This window comes from Canariomyces notabilis, assembly GCF_033297395.1.
Source record: "Canariomyces notabilis strain CBS 508.74 unplaced genomic scaffold N656scaffold_12, whole genome shotgun sequence".
Lineage (NCBI taxonomy): Eukaryota > Fungi > Ascomycota > Sordariomycetes > Sordariales > Chaetomiaceae > Canariomyces > Canariomyces notabilis.
The window spans coordinates 518511-533518 of NW_027041834.1; the positions used below are offsets into that span (position 1 = coordinate 518511).

Below are 15008 nucleotides of genomic sequence, written 5' to 3' on the forward strand. Positions count from 1 at the left end.
TCCTGATACTCACAGCGCGGACAGGAGCAACGGCCTGGAAGAGCTTGAGGGTCGCGACTCCGAACGATTTTCTCGTCGTCCTATGTATCTCGTCACAGAGGTCACTTTCATGATGAACCTCCTCCAATGGACGGCCTGATCATGAAGTCACTGCTCGAGTCCTGAAAATGCGGAGAGCTCGCGCCTCGGCATTTGAGTCCCCGGTTCGGGGTCTGCCCGTTTGGGGCGCAGTCTTGAGGTCGTATTGGCGGGACCGGAGATCGTTTCGGTGCTCACCCGTGCAGAAACATTTCCCGGATCTCAGAGACATCGTCGATCGACGACAAGATTCATGCAAAGATGCGATTCGACCCCTGTTTCTGGTCTTGGCAGATTTGGCGCCTCGTAGCTTGTTTCGTTTTGTTCTCTGACTTGTGTCATGATGCTGCGCCTCCATTTTCTGTTCGTGAACTAACCCGGCACCAGTTGCCCAACTTGCCCAATTCAGGTTGGGCTTGCGATCGATGATGGCGATCGCCCGCTGGAGGCCATGGACCAAGAGAAGATTCAGAGGTTATAAAGAGCCGTCGATGTGAGGCTGCAACATCATGTTGTGGTATTCAGCAGGCTCGCCTTCCTCAGCAGGTTCAGCTACTCTCGCCTTCTTTCACATCATTCAGTTCTCGCCGGCAGCCCTGGAGGCCTTTGTCTTATAGCTTTTAAGGATTTCGAATCATCACCACTGTCCAACTATCAGAACCCGTCCTTCAAGATGCATACCTCCGACCTTCTAGTTCTCGCCCTTCTCACCCCCTCGACCGTGGCCCATGGCGTAGTGACTATGATCAAGGGTGCCAACGGCGTCATGATGCCGGGCCTCTCCAGTAAATCCACTGCTCCTCTCCAGTTCCCCTTTTACCGCGGGTGATGATGATACTAACCTCGTAAAACCAGTCGCTGACGGCACTCCGCGGGACTGCTCAAGCAACCGGTGCGGCTCGCAAGCCGACACAGCCATCATCCGCGACCGTGAAATTCGGAGCGGAGAGGTGGGCCCGCTAGGGCGCACCCAGGGCAACGGGCCCATCGACGCGGCCACCATGATCTCCAACTTCATGGGCACGGGCACCGCCCCGACCGTCAACGCGGCCAATGCCTCGGTCGGCGTCGAGGACGATATCAGCGGCTTGGGCAATTCCCGAAACAACCGGAACAACAACAGGCGGCAGGACCAAGGCGGGAGGATGAGCAAGGTTGCACGGCAGCTCTTCAGGGGCCTGTTCGGTGGTGGTGGCACCAAGACCACCGTCGCGACCGAGTCCATGGTCTCCGCCACTGCGGGCGTCGGCGCGACCGAGGGTTTGCCGACCTGTGCGGATGATGGGAGTATCGAGATGGTGTTCCTCCAGGTAAGTCACGAGAGAAACATGATGTCCATTATCCATCCGTTTTTTCTTTGGAAACAACATGGGCAAAGTACTAAAGTCTACCCCTTAACCTAGATCAACCAAGACGGTGCGGGCCCCCTCGAGGCCGCCATCGACGGCACGTCGGGCGGCACGGACCCGGCCGCGTTCCAGACGGCCGAGGTGACGCAGGACGTCCCGGGCATCGGGTTCGGGGGCCTGAGCCTGGCAACCACCCGTGAGTTCCCCCTGACGGTGCAGATGCCTGCAGGTATGACCTGCGATGGGACCGTTGCCGGCGTCAACAATGTGTGCATTGTGCGGGTCCGAAACTCGGCAGCGGCTGGTCCGTTTGGCGGCAGTGCCGCCTTCACGCAGAGCCCGGCTGCGAGGAAGCGAGCTATTGAATACCGCCTCAAGAAGAGAGGTCAGGCGTTCAGGGCTTGAATATTTCGAAGGGGTGATCTGGAAGGTTTCAGCCTGAGGAGAGGCTGCGAGGCTGCGCAGAGCCTGGGACGGCGATATTCGGCATATGATTGAAATAGAAGGGCCGATGTTTACGAGAAGCATTCAACTCTACATGTACATACGGTACCTAAGTTATCTGAGTTAACACGAACATGAAGCGAACGATTAGACTGGCGGTGGGTTACATGTAAATGTTATAGAAGAATACAAATATACAATACACTCAACTACTCTTGACGGATCTTTGACACGCATCTTGATCTATGACTCTGGGCATGTTGCAAAGTTGCAGTTCCTTTGTGCGTAGTGTGGCCATGAGGCTACATGTACTGTCTATATGATGGTATGTCATGCGCAGCGAGTAGACACTTAATAACCATACTGGTCGATGCGCGTGATGTGCACGGGGTTACTATATTAAGGCCTTTACAATGAGAATCTGTTCCTCGAGACCAACGCCAAAGGATACCTGTTGTTACAACTTGACAGCTAGCCCCGTGATTGCCATCTGGCACCTCTATGAATCAGATGAGGGCTTGCTTGAAACCACCTATAAATGCACACTTCTGTCCCATATCCCGGTCATAACAGCCCAGCGATGTAGCTGTAAATTGACCAGTTCCATAGACTTTGAATCCAAGGAGAAATGTATGAGTTCTTTCACTTGGAACGCTGTATGGCCGGAGACACAAACGATAGTGAACAGGCCAGCTAGGTACTCGTTACAAGTCAGGGGCACCTGTTGATTTAAATGATGTGCCGAATTCTGTTGTAGGCGACCTTCTGGTACGGACTGTTATAGTCGTAGGTGACCGGAATTCACTTTTACTTGCTTAGGTATCCTTCCAGAAACGCAACCTACAAGCAACTGCACACGTTGCCTCGAGGACTTCGCAACCTGGTGGAACGGATCCCAACAATTAGCCTTGACCAGCCTTCTTTATAAGTCATCTATGCCGCAGCTGCTGTTTGCACCTACTAAGACAGCCCCCGGGCCCTTGAAAACTTTAGATCGATGATGGCTTAGAAAGACCTGACGGGCAAGTTCCCTTACAGACACGTATACCGTGCATTAAGCGCAGCAGGTATAAACAACGTTCAAGGATTTCTCAAGAGCCCACCAGGTTTCTTATCACTCGACTACATGACGAGTAAACAAATACAAAGAGTTCAGTTGCGGGAGTCACCACAAACCGGAGCGGCCCCCAAAATTCACGTCCTCTCGTTTACCAATTGTGAGCACTCGAGAGGCACGTCCACGTGCATTCCCGAACGTTTTCGCTAAGCAGCATCGAGTTGACCGGGACACGAATGATACTGAATAGAACGTAGTATAAGACCGGGTAGTACAATACCGACGATAGGTACCCCATCCTTGCCTCTACGGATTGTTACCCTCGCCGGGCCTGCCTCTACCACAATGTGCAAATATGTCCAGGTAGTTTTTAGGTGCAGGCAGTGCCGCAGGATAAAGGAGCGGGGGCTCGCCGTACGAAGCCCCCTGCCGCGATGTTAGGGAACGGAGGTATAGGTTTGGCCAATGCCCGACCTGCACAGTTGGGTGGAGCGACGATAGAGTCGAGTACATTGTCCCGACTGTATATAAAAGATGTGATCGGGACCTGTGCGATGCCTGCGACGACTGGAATAATGGATGGTAACTAAGGGAGGAGGGCGTCTGGTAGCAATGGGGAATGGAATATGAATGATGGCGAGGAAGTACTATCAGGTACAGAACAGGACTACCTTAGTGGTCGTGAGGTGGGAAGTCCCGAGTGTGGAGGGGATCAGGGGAAGGGTGCCGGAGTCCGTACCCGACCCCTTACCCCTGAATGTGGGGGTCACTTACACGCAGTCCCGCAAGCACAACCACCTACCGAACTTTAGGTACCTACCTAGGTACACAACAATGATGTTGACTCATACCCTTGGCAGTTCTTCGGAGTAGCTGGCTGTCGCTGCATTTCAATTCAGGGCTTCACTTTCACTAGGTATACCGTATCTTATGGCTATACCTTAGTACCTAATTCATCGTATAGAATTTCGAGTTAGTAGCGTACATGTAAGCTCGTGATTCAGCGTGCTCCAGTCTCACTGTTGACTGTTCTGGTCTCAAAAGATATCAGATGTCTCTGAGCTCCAAGTGCTAGGCGCGGAGAGACATCAAGTAGATACACGACTATAGATTGACATCATTTGCAGTGCCGCACTTGGCTAGTTGAGTGACGGGATCCCCTGTGCGACGACTCAGGGCTTGCTGTTAATTCGTTTCGTTGTTCTGTGAATTCGCAACAGCAACCGTGTGACCATTATGAACACGAAGACAATACTAAGGTAGATCGCCGAGACCCTCGCCGAGACCCTACTATCTACCACTTACCTAGGTACCCGCTTCAAGTTACTTACTTTGAGCAAGGAATCGCCCGGATGTAACCGGATTCTGTCTTTTCATTCAGTCAATTGTCATGAACCAGCTTCAATAACAAATGCCAAAGTGTCCTCAAACTGGAGGCGGGTCACAAAGCATGCAGATGACTATTGTTCGAACCTGAATACCGAATACCCCGGGGTCCTAGAACACAAATACTAGGTGCCTAACACTGGCAGTTACCTTATTTCTCCCAGTACTGCGCCTACGACCCATTGCCCAGTACCTCGGTCATCACAGCCATTGCAAATCCAGTCAGCCTATCCTCGACCTCGAGTCACACCTGCGAACGGACCCAGCGAACTCATTACCATCGGTGGCATATCATAGACCCTCCCCAAGGCTACCTTTGGTGCCAGACTGACAGCCACTGCCATCACTACTCACCAATTCGAGCTCAAAGATTCCGATCCACATTCCCAAGTCACAGCACGACAAGCCACGATGTGCTGGTACGAGCAGCTCTGGATCACATGTACGGATTGCGGCAAAGCAACTCAGAAAGGAGGTCCCAAGCCGGTCCCCTGCATCGAGGTTCAACAGGGCCAGTACCGGTTTGCGGAATGCCCGAACTGCGATCTTTACGCCCAATTCGGCAGGAGAATCCGGTTTGTTCCATATCTTCACGGCACAGGCCTCTGCACTACATGTCGACGATTCAGGGAGCTTGAAGCGGAACTTGAAGCGAAGCGTAACGAGCCAGAGTAGAGGTGGGGGCTTGGGCTGAGAACCATAAGGTCTGGTGGCTCGGGGAGGACGTTCGGTACCAGATTTTAACCGCGTCTTGACCGTGACGGTCCGGTTTCTAGGAGGCTGGGTACATAGACAGGAGACATGCCTTGAAATCAACAATCTGATTACTCTGCTTTGAAGAATACTTCCGTGCTCCAACACTTCAAGCGAGTGTAGTAGCCTGTGATATCTCTTGGCAGAAATCCAGACCAAAGATTCCCAACTTCCCACGAATGAACTTGAACTTCGACCCAAATCTGAGACTAAGGCCCTCGGCTGCTACCCCAGATTTCCACTTATCCACCTATGATATCTCCATACTTAGCTAGTATTCTCTGTCCTAACTCGGATTCAACTCTTGACTGCAAAGATCTTGTACGAGCCTTCATGAATTCATATTAGCGGAGGTGCTGCAGCTTCTCTGAGTCTGAACCGTGACACTCACCAACAAATTCATTGAGATCTGTCTTCTCAGGGACAACGCCAGCGGGAATGGCAAAGCCATCGGCGGGGGTAGTAGCCTCAGCCGGTGCGCAGCAGGCAGCAGAAGCGGCCGCGTCAGGGGCAGCAGGCTCTGAGCTACAGCATCCGCTGCCAGGAACCGGATCACAGCATCTGCCGCCCTCACCAGAATCAGGGGCAGGCGAAGCAGCCGGGGCGCAACAAGCCCCTTTCTTCTTTCCATCTGCCCCTGTCTCCAGATAGACATTCAGATCTGCCCCCGTATCGACAATAACCACGTCTAGTTTTCAGACATTGTCAGTCTTTCCGTTCAACAATGCCAGACCAGTGAAAACAACTTGAAAGTGCTGAGGAGAAGAAACATCAGAAAAAGGTAGAAAACCTCACCCTGAAACCCCGCCTCGCGCAACCACGCCTCGTACTCCTCCACCTGGCTCGCGCCCGCAATACAGCCGACATACATGGCGACATCAGCGCTGAGCTTTTCGGGGAGTGCCTTCTTGGCCAGGATGTCCGACACGGCGACACGCCCGCCCTTCTTGAGCAGGCGGTGCATCTCGCGGAACACGGCCGGCTTGTCAGCCCGCGGCACCAGGTTGATGACACAGTTGGATATGATGCAGTCGGCTGTCTCGGCGGGAAGGGGCACCGAGGTGATGTTGCCCTTGATGAAGGTTATGTTGTCGTTGTTGGCGGTGGTGGATTTGATTCGGTTCGCGCGGGCGAGCATGTCCTGGCGTGTGATGGCTGGTTAGTAGCGTCTAGTGGACGGGAGATGGGAAAGGGAATGAGTAGCCTAGGCTACGGATGATGGGAAGGGGGTCAAGTTGCCTACATCGTTGATGTCGATGCCGATTGCGCGCCCCGAGGGGCCCAGCTTTGTGGCGGCGAGGAAGACGTCGAAGCCGGCACCGCTGCCGAGATCGACGACGGTTTCACCCTGGATTGTGTGTGTCAGTTATGGTCAAGATACAAAGTCCCAATTCTGATGTGGGGCGCGCCTCCTTACCTCTTTCAGACTGGCAATGGCCAGCGGGTTGCCACAGCTCAGACCCAGGTTGGAGTCCTGAGGGATGCTGGCCAGCTCCTCGGCGCTGTACCCAAACGACTTGGCCACGGTCTCGCCGTATTTGATGCTGGTGCTGCGTGATGCCGAGCTGTAGTGCTCACGCACCTGATCGTAGATTTTGGCCGAGTCCGTGTTTGCCATGTTGTTGTTGGCAGTAAGTTGCTATTCGCAAGCTTAGTGTTGTATATTTGGTTGGAGGCTGCAGGCAGCGAGAGCTCAGGGCAAGTCCAAGACTCGTAAGTAACTGCAGTTGTGACTTGTTGAGTGCTGATGTCGGGCTGGCTTGGTTTCACCTGTTAAAATGTTTGGGTTTCAGAGCTGATCCTGGGAAGATCCCCTTATATTTATCTTCGAACAACATACCATATCCCATTTCTACCGATTTCTGTCTCGAGTAATAAAGATGTCTTGATGTCGTCCCTGACCGGTATGTCATCGAGTACTTTCCCAAAATGGTGTAAGTGGTTCCACGCCAGCATCCTGGATGCGCTCACGCTAACCCAAATGGGCAGTCATTTGGTTTGTCACCAAACCCTTCCCCCGTTTGTGCTGTTTCTTGCCTCTCGTTTCCGGTTTCCTTTCGATGCCATTTACACCAAACTTACTTCATCTTCTTGGACTCATCTTTCATCACAACTGATGCCAAACCATGAGTTCAGAAGTCCGTTTCCAGACCCGGATCCACAAATTCTCGAGCAGACCGCCTGGTTACGACGCTGCCCGACAACGCGAAAACCAGCGGCGCCATAGGGCAAGAGTCAAAGGCCGCATCGCTGAGCTCGAAGCCGCGCTATCCAGCACACAAAGCAGACTCATCGATGCACTAAGTCGCATCGATACTCTAACAGCCGAGGTTCGGCGACTGCAGTGTGCCCTCGAATCCAGCCCTCGGCCACCCTCTGAGCCTATTGCTTTTCTGCCGAATCCGCCGCTTGCTGCCGCATCGCCCTTCTCTCCTCAACCCGCCAGCACCGCCGCCTCACCTTCAGCTGGAAATGCTCAGCCAGCACAGCAAACCGTTGCTCAAAGCAAGCTCAACGAACTCCCCTCCCAGCAAGCCACCAGGCTCCACTGTGAACCCGGCACTTGCTCTTCATGCACGGGAACGGCAGATCAAGAATCTGCTGCCACTGCCACTGCCACTGCCACTACCCGCTGCACTTCCAGGCAGCTGGATGTTCGCAATCCCAGGCCCAAGCCAGTTCTCACCTCCCCAGATAGCCCACCCAAATCTAGCTTTGACGATCCAGCCGATGACTGTCCCCTGCTGCCCCCGGCGGAGGCGGGTGAATCGACAATTCCCTGCCGCGAAGCCTACTCAATAATCCAGGACCGAAGTACGCCAGAGTTCGACCTTTCCGTGGCTACTGAGTGGTTGAAGCCGGGTTTCCGGCGAGCCCCAGTTCCTGGCGCAGGATGTCGAGTCCAGACACACGTCCTCTTTGCTTTTGTCGATCATATCACCTCGATTTGATCGAGACAGCCGTAGCAGACCCTTCGCTGGAAATGGTGGGCAGCCGGTTTCAAAAACATAGCTTCATACCTTCGTCCTTTGTACTGCTTGCCAGAAGCAGTCTACCTATGGTGGTCTCACGATTGGCCAACCAGCAGACCAAATACTGTGGGGCATTGGACAGCTAGCGCTATGAGGATGACAGCTTCTCTCCCCCTCACTCAACCTCACTTCTTCACTGCATCATACATCAGTCGCAACTCTTCTCGATGGCTCCTCTAAACCCGCTCGGCCACATCTCCATCGGCGTCCGCAATTATGACGTCTCAAAAGCCTTCTACTCCGCTGTTCTTGCACCTCTCGGCCTGAAACTGGTGTACGACAGCGAAGTCAGCGCTCCGGGCAAAAAGAAAGTCCGCACTCTTGGATATGGTCCCGATGAAAACTATGAACTTATTAACATCTTTGAGGTTGGCGACGACGCAGCGCCGCCCGGGCCAGGGTTCCATTTGGCGTTGAACGCCCCGACACGGCTGGCGGTTGTCGAGTTCCACGCCATGGCTGTCCAGTCGGGCGGGACGGACAATGGACTGCCTGGGTTGAGAAAGCACTATGGCGAGACCTACTTCGCTGCATTTGTGGTTGATCCGGACGGATGGAGGTTGGAGGCTGTGTGTAAGGCGGATGAGGCGACAGATAAGCAGAAGTGAAGTGTTGCTTAGCAAGAGAACGGAGCACGCCTGTGAGAGGCCAAATGTGGACCATGAGGGCTAGTAACTTGGCGGTACGTCCTTCGATCTACTTAGAGTCTCCCTGATATTGCTGTTAGGATCTTGACTTGTGCTAATATTTCCTCTTCATTGATTAGGTATTATAGTCCACAAGCAAATGTTTGTCGGCCCCAGACTCGGGGCATTCCAGGCAGGGTGTCCGGCTCTGACGAGTGGTTACCCAGACCGTAGACCCCGACCGCATTCAAATTATGCCGGAGACCATCAGTCCCAGCACTGTTTGAAAGCATTGATGCTTCATTACCGAGTACTAGACTCATCGCATCAAGGCTTAAGGATTTCTGCCGCTCTCAGTATCCCGTTCGCCGTCCTAGTCACCCACTCTGCCGCAATCGAGAAATTTCCGTACTGCACTCCTTCCGACACACCCGGAAATGTGACGGCGGCGTATCCTGGGTCCTTGAGTTAGCGCTGGGTGTCCCGTTGATGCCTGCCGAGGTTCAAAGGCATCCGTTGGAAGGGTTCAAACTCACCCGTATCAAGACCCGGCGCCATGACCACGTGCTTGTAAAACTCCCTCGTCGGCAGACCTCCCTGGGAGACGAAACCGCGCTGAAAATCGCGATACTTGGTATTCACCAGCTTGATCAGACCTTTGTCGCCAAGTGCGGCCGCCTGCCGCGCAAGGTCGTTGATCTCTTTCGCCCGCTCCTCAAAGGCGTCAATCGCCGCGACAAGCGGAGAGATGTCGAGTGCTGTGCCGGACTCCTCGATTTCGTCGGCAAGGTCCTCGTAGTAGGCACGCAGCTCGACCGCATAGTTGGGCAGGTCAAAGGGCAGGACGTCGTCATCGAGCAGATGGAAGGCTAGCAGGGAGAGATACTGGCCCATGGCGGCGTGGAGATGGAAGCCGGGATCGCCAAAGGTGGACATCCAATGGTACGAGTCGTAGTTGCTGTGGTAGTGCCAGACGGGATCTGTCGGGCCGTTTCCGGAACTGATGTCAACCTGAACGGTGTTGAGCCCGCGTCAGCTGGAATTCAGAGGGAAGCCACGGGTCACGGCAAGGACGAAGACTCGAAGAGAAGCTCACCGAGCTGATACCGACGTGCAAGAAGGACGTGAAGTCGCTCCCGCTACCAAGAACCTCAACGTGGCCACTTGTAACATCCTGCCAGGCGTCAAAGAGGCTCCTGTTAAAACCCCCGAAGTTGGGGTGAATGATCTTCTTCATGAGCTCGGTGCCGATGGTGTGGAGCTCCGGGGTCGCTCCGAGCCCAGGCCGGGGCCCGGACACGCCAACATCGATGTTGAGATAGGCGATGGCGGTCTCTTTCAGCCAGTTGACATGCTCTTCAACCCATTCAGTGGAGCCTATCATCCCATACTCCTCCGCGTCCCAAGAAGCAAGGACTCTGGTGCGGTTAGGAAATGTCAGCCCTGGGAATGTCTGGCAACAAGCGAAAGACGCACATGTTTCTTTTCGGCTTCCAGCCTGCATCCAGGAGCTTTTTGAATGCCCTGCTGAGCTCCATGAGGATGGCAGAACCAGAGTTGGGATCGCCGTTACCACCTGCGAGGGTATGAGTGTGAGATTCAGATTCCCCTCCAAGCTGCTAGGAGTAAAAAGTTCGCTCACCAATCATCCAGGTGTCTCTATGGTTCCCAATGACAAGGGTCTCATCTGCGTTCGTCCCGTTGATGTAAGCAATGACATTCCAGATAGGGGTGATCTCCTCCCTCATCAGATTGTCGAGCGACAGTCTCACGCCGGGCGCGGGTCCGGTGCGGTATTCGGCCTCGAGCGCGCCCTTCCAGGCGGTGCGGTTGACCTCTTCGGCCGTAAGTCCGTGGCCATCCAGAGCGCGCAGCAGCGGCTGAGCTGCTCGGTAAGAGATGGGCAACGATGGAATGCCGGGTACCACGAACGAAGTATCCGCACGCGGCGCACCCTCCACGGAAGGATAGCCCGGTGTAGTCGGATCGCCGGGATATGTCGACAGGAACAGAACGGAGCCCTTTTGCACTGAACCTGGGTGTCGAGCTGGGCCGTCTGTGGAAAAGGGACATGGTTAGCTGGGATTTTTCATCCTAGGGGATAGGGTTGCCCGGGAAACGCAGCATACGCGGATAAGGCTCAACGCCCTTGGCCACCGTCATGTTGCCGTCATCGGCCGGGTCGGTGAATATGACGGCTCCGATCATGCCATGATTCTGGGCATTCTTGACTTTTAGGCCGCGGAAAATGCTGCCATATCGGATAAGCGCAATCTTGCCCTCGAGCTCGACGCCCAATTCCACGAGTCTTTCGAAATCCGCGCCCGTACCACGGCTGCGATTATTTTTTCTTAGCCCCAGTCTGACTCGAAGTCTCTTCATCGATATCAGGGTCCAACTTACCCCACGTAGACATATTCAGCAGTCACGTTGCCCGAGGCCGAGTAGCCGTGGAAGGTAGGAACACGGTCTGGCCTGCCTGTTACGTCGTCTTCGGGGAGAGGATCTTCTTGGATTTCGACAGGGGCCGTCGTGCCGTTGCCGTAGGTGATTGCCAACGCCTGGTGGACCGGGTAGCTTAGATAGACGTGGTATTCGTTGAGGGCCGCGTTGAACCCGTTCGTGCTAAAGCGATCCCTTGTCCACTCGGCAGCTTCCCGGCCGAGGCCTGCCAGCTTGACCTGGTGGCCGTAGTAGGCAGACCAGTCATCAATGCTGTTGCTGTCAAATGCATTGACGAGGATCGACTCCTGCTCGGTCAGAATGGGCGGCCACTCCTCGTTCCGACGGGCGACCGGCTTGCGGTGTGTATGCCGGGGACTGAGGTTGAATTCTCGTAAACAAGCGGAGACGAGACCCGCCAGCGGCAGCAACGATGATAGCCGGAGTTGGGTTTTCATGTTGACATTGCCTACTAGTAATTTCAAGACCCTCTCTGCGGTGCGAGACAGTGGTCTGGGGAGACCGGGGGGGAACTGTCTCATCCCTTTTATATGGGGAGCCCACCAGGGGTATCATTCATGACCAACTTTGTCTAAACACACCGGCAACATGGATACTTATGATTATGTGGCTTGCATGTTAGTAACCAGATAGCAGCAGCTTGCCGCTGCAACCTGGAGCTCCTTCGACGCCTTTGGAAAGATTAGACAGACCAGGACCATGTTGTCGCCATCGTACAGGTATCCAATCCAAAGCTATGCCATGGACGCGGCCAGACCGTTAGAGGAAGGTGTTAAGCTCATAAGATGTGGTTGCAGGTGTTGTCCTGATAGGATGTGCCGCCCCGCGTTGACCCCGCGTAAGACGGGCATGTACTATGATTTCACCGGCCCTAATAAGATGCCATCGGGCCTGGATAAATCATGTCCGGGCAATCCGAAGTCCGGAATGTGGGGATGCCACCAGCCCTCTAACCGCTTACGTGTATTGTACATGCGCCGACGAGCCAGAATTGGGAGAGCAAGGTACGAACCTGCCCCGGCATCCTCTAGGTGATGGTTGCTTTTATCTGGGTTGGGTCTTGATACTTCACGTTTGCTATTCCATTAACTCAATGTTGATAAGTTCAGTTGCAGTACTTAGTAGTACTTAATTGTATACAGCTGGAGATGCGTTATGTTAGACCTTCGCTTATACATGATCGAGGGGGTTCAAGTTATCAATCCATTGTACGAGGTAAGCTAAGCCTGCTAAGGTACCTAGGTACATAAGTACATATCTATATACGTGCCTACGACTTGGAGAAAACAACTTGGAAGAATCTCAGATTCTCAACTTACCTAGGTTGTTTAACATTCGCAACTCGGCAAGATTCACCACATCTTTTCAGCCCTTGCCAAAACGAATGCTTGGACAGGGCAATGTACAACCTTAGTAGCTGACCAGTTGTACAACCAAGTTTACCAAGTTACGTCACTTTCCGGCGCTTGAGTCCCGCGCTTCAACGATATCGTGGAACGGGCGCCAACCAATCGACCAGCAAACATGAAAACAGGTTTCCGCTCTACCCCTGAGGCGCTTAGGGTCTGGCTTCCACTGAACTAGACGCCCTTAGCTATATCAACTGCATCTTGAAAACCATGGAGTATGGGCTTTGGCCACTTCATGTTTCCAATCCCCCGCCCCCCTTTGACATGCGATCGATCAGACGATCACTGCATAATGTATTAGAAACCTTGTGTACTGCTACCTTGGTGTAGACTCTGCATGCTGAATTTTGACAAGCCATGCACCTCTTTCACCCATTCCTTTTCCTAGTCCTGCCCTCCCTTTATGTTACCACCCCTATCACCGTTGCCTCACAAATAACGACGCCAACAACAATCACATTCACCCCTTCAGCCTCATCCTTCCCTCCCCCTTCCTCACCAGAATTCACCTCGGCCATCCTAACAACCCACAACACCTACCGCGCGGCACACAACGCCACTCCACTGGCGTACAACACCACCCTCGCCTCTTTCGCCTCACGCTTCCTCGCCGGCGCCAACCTCGCTCAGCGTGACGATGCAAAAACCAACGGCAGCCCTTCCTGGCACTGGTGTAGCAGCGGCACCCTGCGCCACTCGGGCGGTCCGTACGGCGAGAACCTTGCGCTAGGCTGCTCCGACGTGGCTGGATGCGTGAGGCTTTGGGGGGACGAGCGCGAGGACTACGACTTCTCGGCCCTGAGCAGGGGTGCGTGGGACGGGTGGAGCACTGAGACGGGACATTTCACCCAGGTCGTGTGGAAGGCGACCACGGATGTGGGGTGTGCCGCGAGGGACTGTATGGGTGGTGATGGTGATGGTAATGAATCTCAAGGGGACAAAGGGGGCAGTCCGATGAGAGGGTGGTTGCTGGCTTGTGAGTACTGGCCCCGGGGGAATGTGATTGGGAGGTTTGCGGAGGAGGTTCAGGCGCCCGCTGGGGCGGAGAGTGCTGCTGGGCTTAGACTCTGGGGGGAAGCGAAGGGGTTGTGGATTATAGTGGTCCTGGCGGTGGTTCCTGTTTGTGAATTTCTGTTTTTACCCCTGTGATAATGAGGGATGGTGGAAGAACCTAATCTCAGAATGAAGGTCATGAAGTCTTCCCTTTCAGTTCCCAGGATGGTACAGTTAAGCTCAAAAGCCTGGTGTCGTCACTGGCCAGAGTGCCAAAGAGCAGGGAAAACCCCCGTGGTAACTTTTGATCATTTTGATGGCCTCAGTATCCCCGTAAGGCTGGTGTCATCATTGGCCAAAAGCTGAAAAGGACAGATACACCTCCCCTCCAACCCTTCTCGCCCTCTTGATAAGTTGATGGGCCTCAGCATCCCGAAGGTTTGATCATCACTGGCCAATGTAGAAAAGAACAGCTTGTTTCCTGCACTAGGTGCCTTAGACCTCAGCCGTCAATAAATGCTGCCGAGACTTCTCGGGAAGATGTAGGTTTTCAATGAATGTTGCGAGGAAGAGGGAGACCGAGGAGGATAAGGACCGCCTTTATAAGAATTTGTGAAAGCCGATGTTGGAGACTTACTTAGGGTGTCAATGCCCCGATCGATACGTCCGTTTTGGAGGTCGGGCCCAGATCCTCAAGAGAAGTGAGGCATGGCATGGGCAGGGCCCGGGCACATATCGTGACTTGGACCACGAAGCACCAGTCCGAAAACCACCACAGCCATGGTTTCGAGTTTGGACTTACCCTGGTCCGAACGCATGGCAACTAGGTAGCCTAGCTCCAGGTACTAGTAAGCGTAGCCTAGAACCACGGCGTGGTCTTGTTGGAATAGGGCCCAAGTGTACTAGTGCACTAGGCCCACTGGCGCGTAACTCGGACTCAGACCCGGCTTGCCCGATGATGGCACGAAGCGAACTTGAAGGCGGCGCTGTGGCTACAGAGGCAGAGTTGCCATCGCCGAGTCCCCGTGCCCGAAAATGTTGACGCATAAAGGGGCTTTGTTTACTCAACACTACCCGGCGGGCTTACGTCGAAAAGTACCTAACTACTTAATGACAACCAAAATGGAACAACATGACCTCGAAACATGTAAAGCCCAGATGGGCACCCTACGGCCATAATATTTGACAATATCTTGGTACTAGTGATTACTGTCCTCTTCCATGTCGCCCTTCGGGTCCTAGCGACCTAGCCCGACTTCAAGTTACTATACATGTCGAGATGAATTGTAATGTTCCCAGTCATGAAAGAGACCACTCACTGTCCCTGATACATGTACATGATATTATCCAGGTACCGTAGACGACCGCAAGAACATCGTGACCCGTTTGTAGTTGCAATGAAAGAGCGGCAAGCGCGC

The 15008-nt window shown here is 53.9% G+C and overlaps 6 protein-coding genes across 6 annotated transcripts; 4 read left to right on the forward strand and 2 right to left on the reverse strand.

The window, feature by feature from the left end:
* Window positions 1–751: 751 nt before the first annotated feature.
* N656DRAFT_710425 (uncharacterized protein) lies at window positions 752–1832 on the forward strand (the record flags this gene model as incomplete). Its single annotated transcript, XM_064811676.1, has 3 exons — window positions 752–863; window positions 934–1388; window positions 1482–1832. 3 exons carry the CDS (start codon window positions 752–754, stop codon window positions 1830–1832), a joined length of 918 nt encoding a protein of 305 aa, XP_064669788.1.
* A 3215-nt stretch (window positions 1833–5047) lies between these two features.
* On the reverse strand, window positions 5048–6947 carry N656DRAFT_732439 (NAD(P)-binding protein). Its single transcript, XM_064812666.1, has 6 exons — window positions 6908–6947; window positions 6485–6837; window positions 6311–6415; window positions 5863–6208; window positions 5459–5755; window positions 5048–5396 (listed from the first exon to the last, which is right to left on the reverse strand). The coding sequence occupies exons 2-6, from the start codon at window positions 6683–6685 to the stop codon at window positions 5365–5367; spliced, it is 981 nt and encodes a 326-aa protein (XP_064669789.1). The 5' UTR covers window positions 6686–6837; window positions 6908–6947; the 3' UTR covers window positions 5048–5364.
* Window positions 6948–7193: 246 nt separating this feature from the next.
* On the forward strand, window positions 7194–8018 carry N656DRAFT_798562 (uncharacterized protein; the record flags this gene model as incomplete). The annotated part of the gene is made up of 1 exon (XM_064817773.1): window positions 7194–8018. One exon carries the CDS (start codon window positions 7194–7196, stop codon window positions 8016–8018), a length of 825 nt encoding a protein of 274 aa, XP_064669790.1.
* Window positions 8019–8142: 124 nt separating this feature from the next.
* On the forward strand, window positions 8143–8789 carry N656DRAFT_115644 (Glyoxalase/Bleomycin resistance protein/Dihydroxybiphenyl dioxygenase). The gene has a single exon (XM_064808531.1). It carries the CDS (start codon window positions 8267–8269, stop codon window positions 8705–8707), a length of 441 nt encoding a protein of 146 aa, XP_064669791.1. The 5' UTR covers window positions 8143–8266; the 3' UTR covers window positions 8708–8789.
* Window positions 8790–8864: 75 nt separating this feature from the next.
* Window positions 8865–12006, reverse strand: N656DRAFT_779738 (Zn-dependent exopeptidase). The gene is made up of 7 exons (XM_064815246.1): window positions 11129–12006; window positions 10855–11060; window positions 10368–10781; window positions 10202–10301; window positions 9822–10143; window positions 9262–9736; window positions 8865–9180 (listed from the first exon to the last, which is right to left on the reverse strand). The coding sequence occupies exons 1-7, from the start codon at window positions 11623–11625 to the stop codon at window positions 9053–9055; spliced, it is 2142 nt and encodes a 713-aa protein (XP_064669792.1). The 5' UTR covers window positions 11626–12006; the 3' UTR covers window positions 8865–9052.
* Window positions 12007–12493: 487 nt separating this feature from the next.
* On the forward strand, window positions 12494–13790 carry N656DRAFT_779741 (PR-1-like protein). Its single transcript, XM_064815247.1, has one exon. The coding sequence runs from the start codon at window positions 12955–12957 to the stop codon at window positions 13744–13746; it is 792 nt and encodes a 263-aa protein (XP_064669793.1). The 5' UTR covers window positions 12494–12954; the 3' UTR covers window positions 13747–13790.
* The last annotated feature ends 1218 nt before the right edge of the window (window positions 13791–15008 follow it).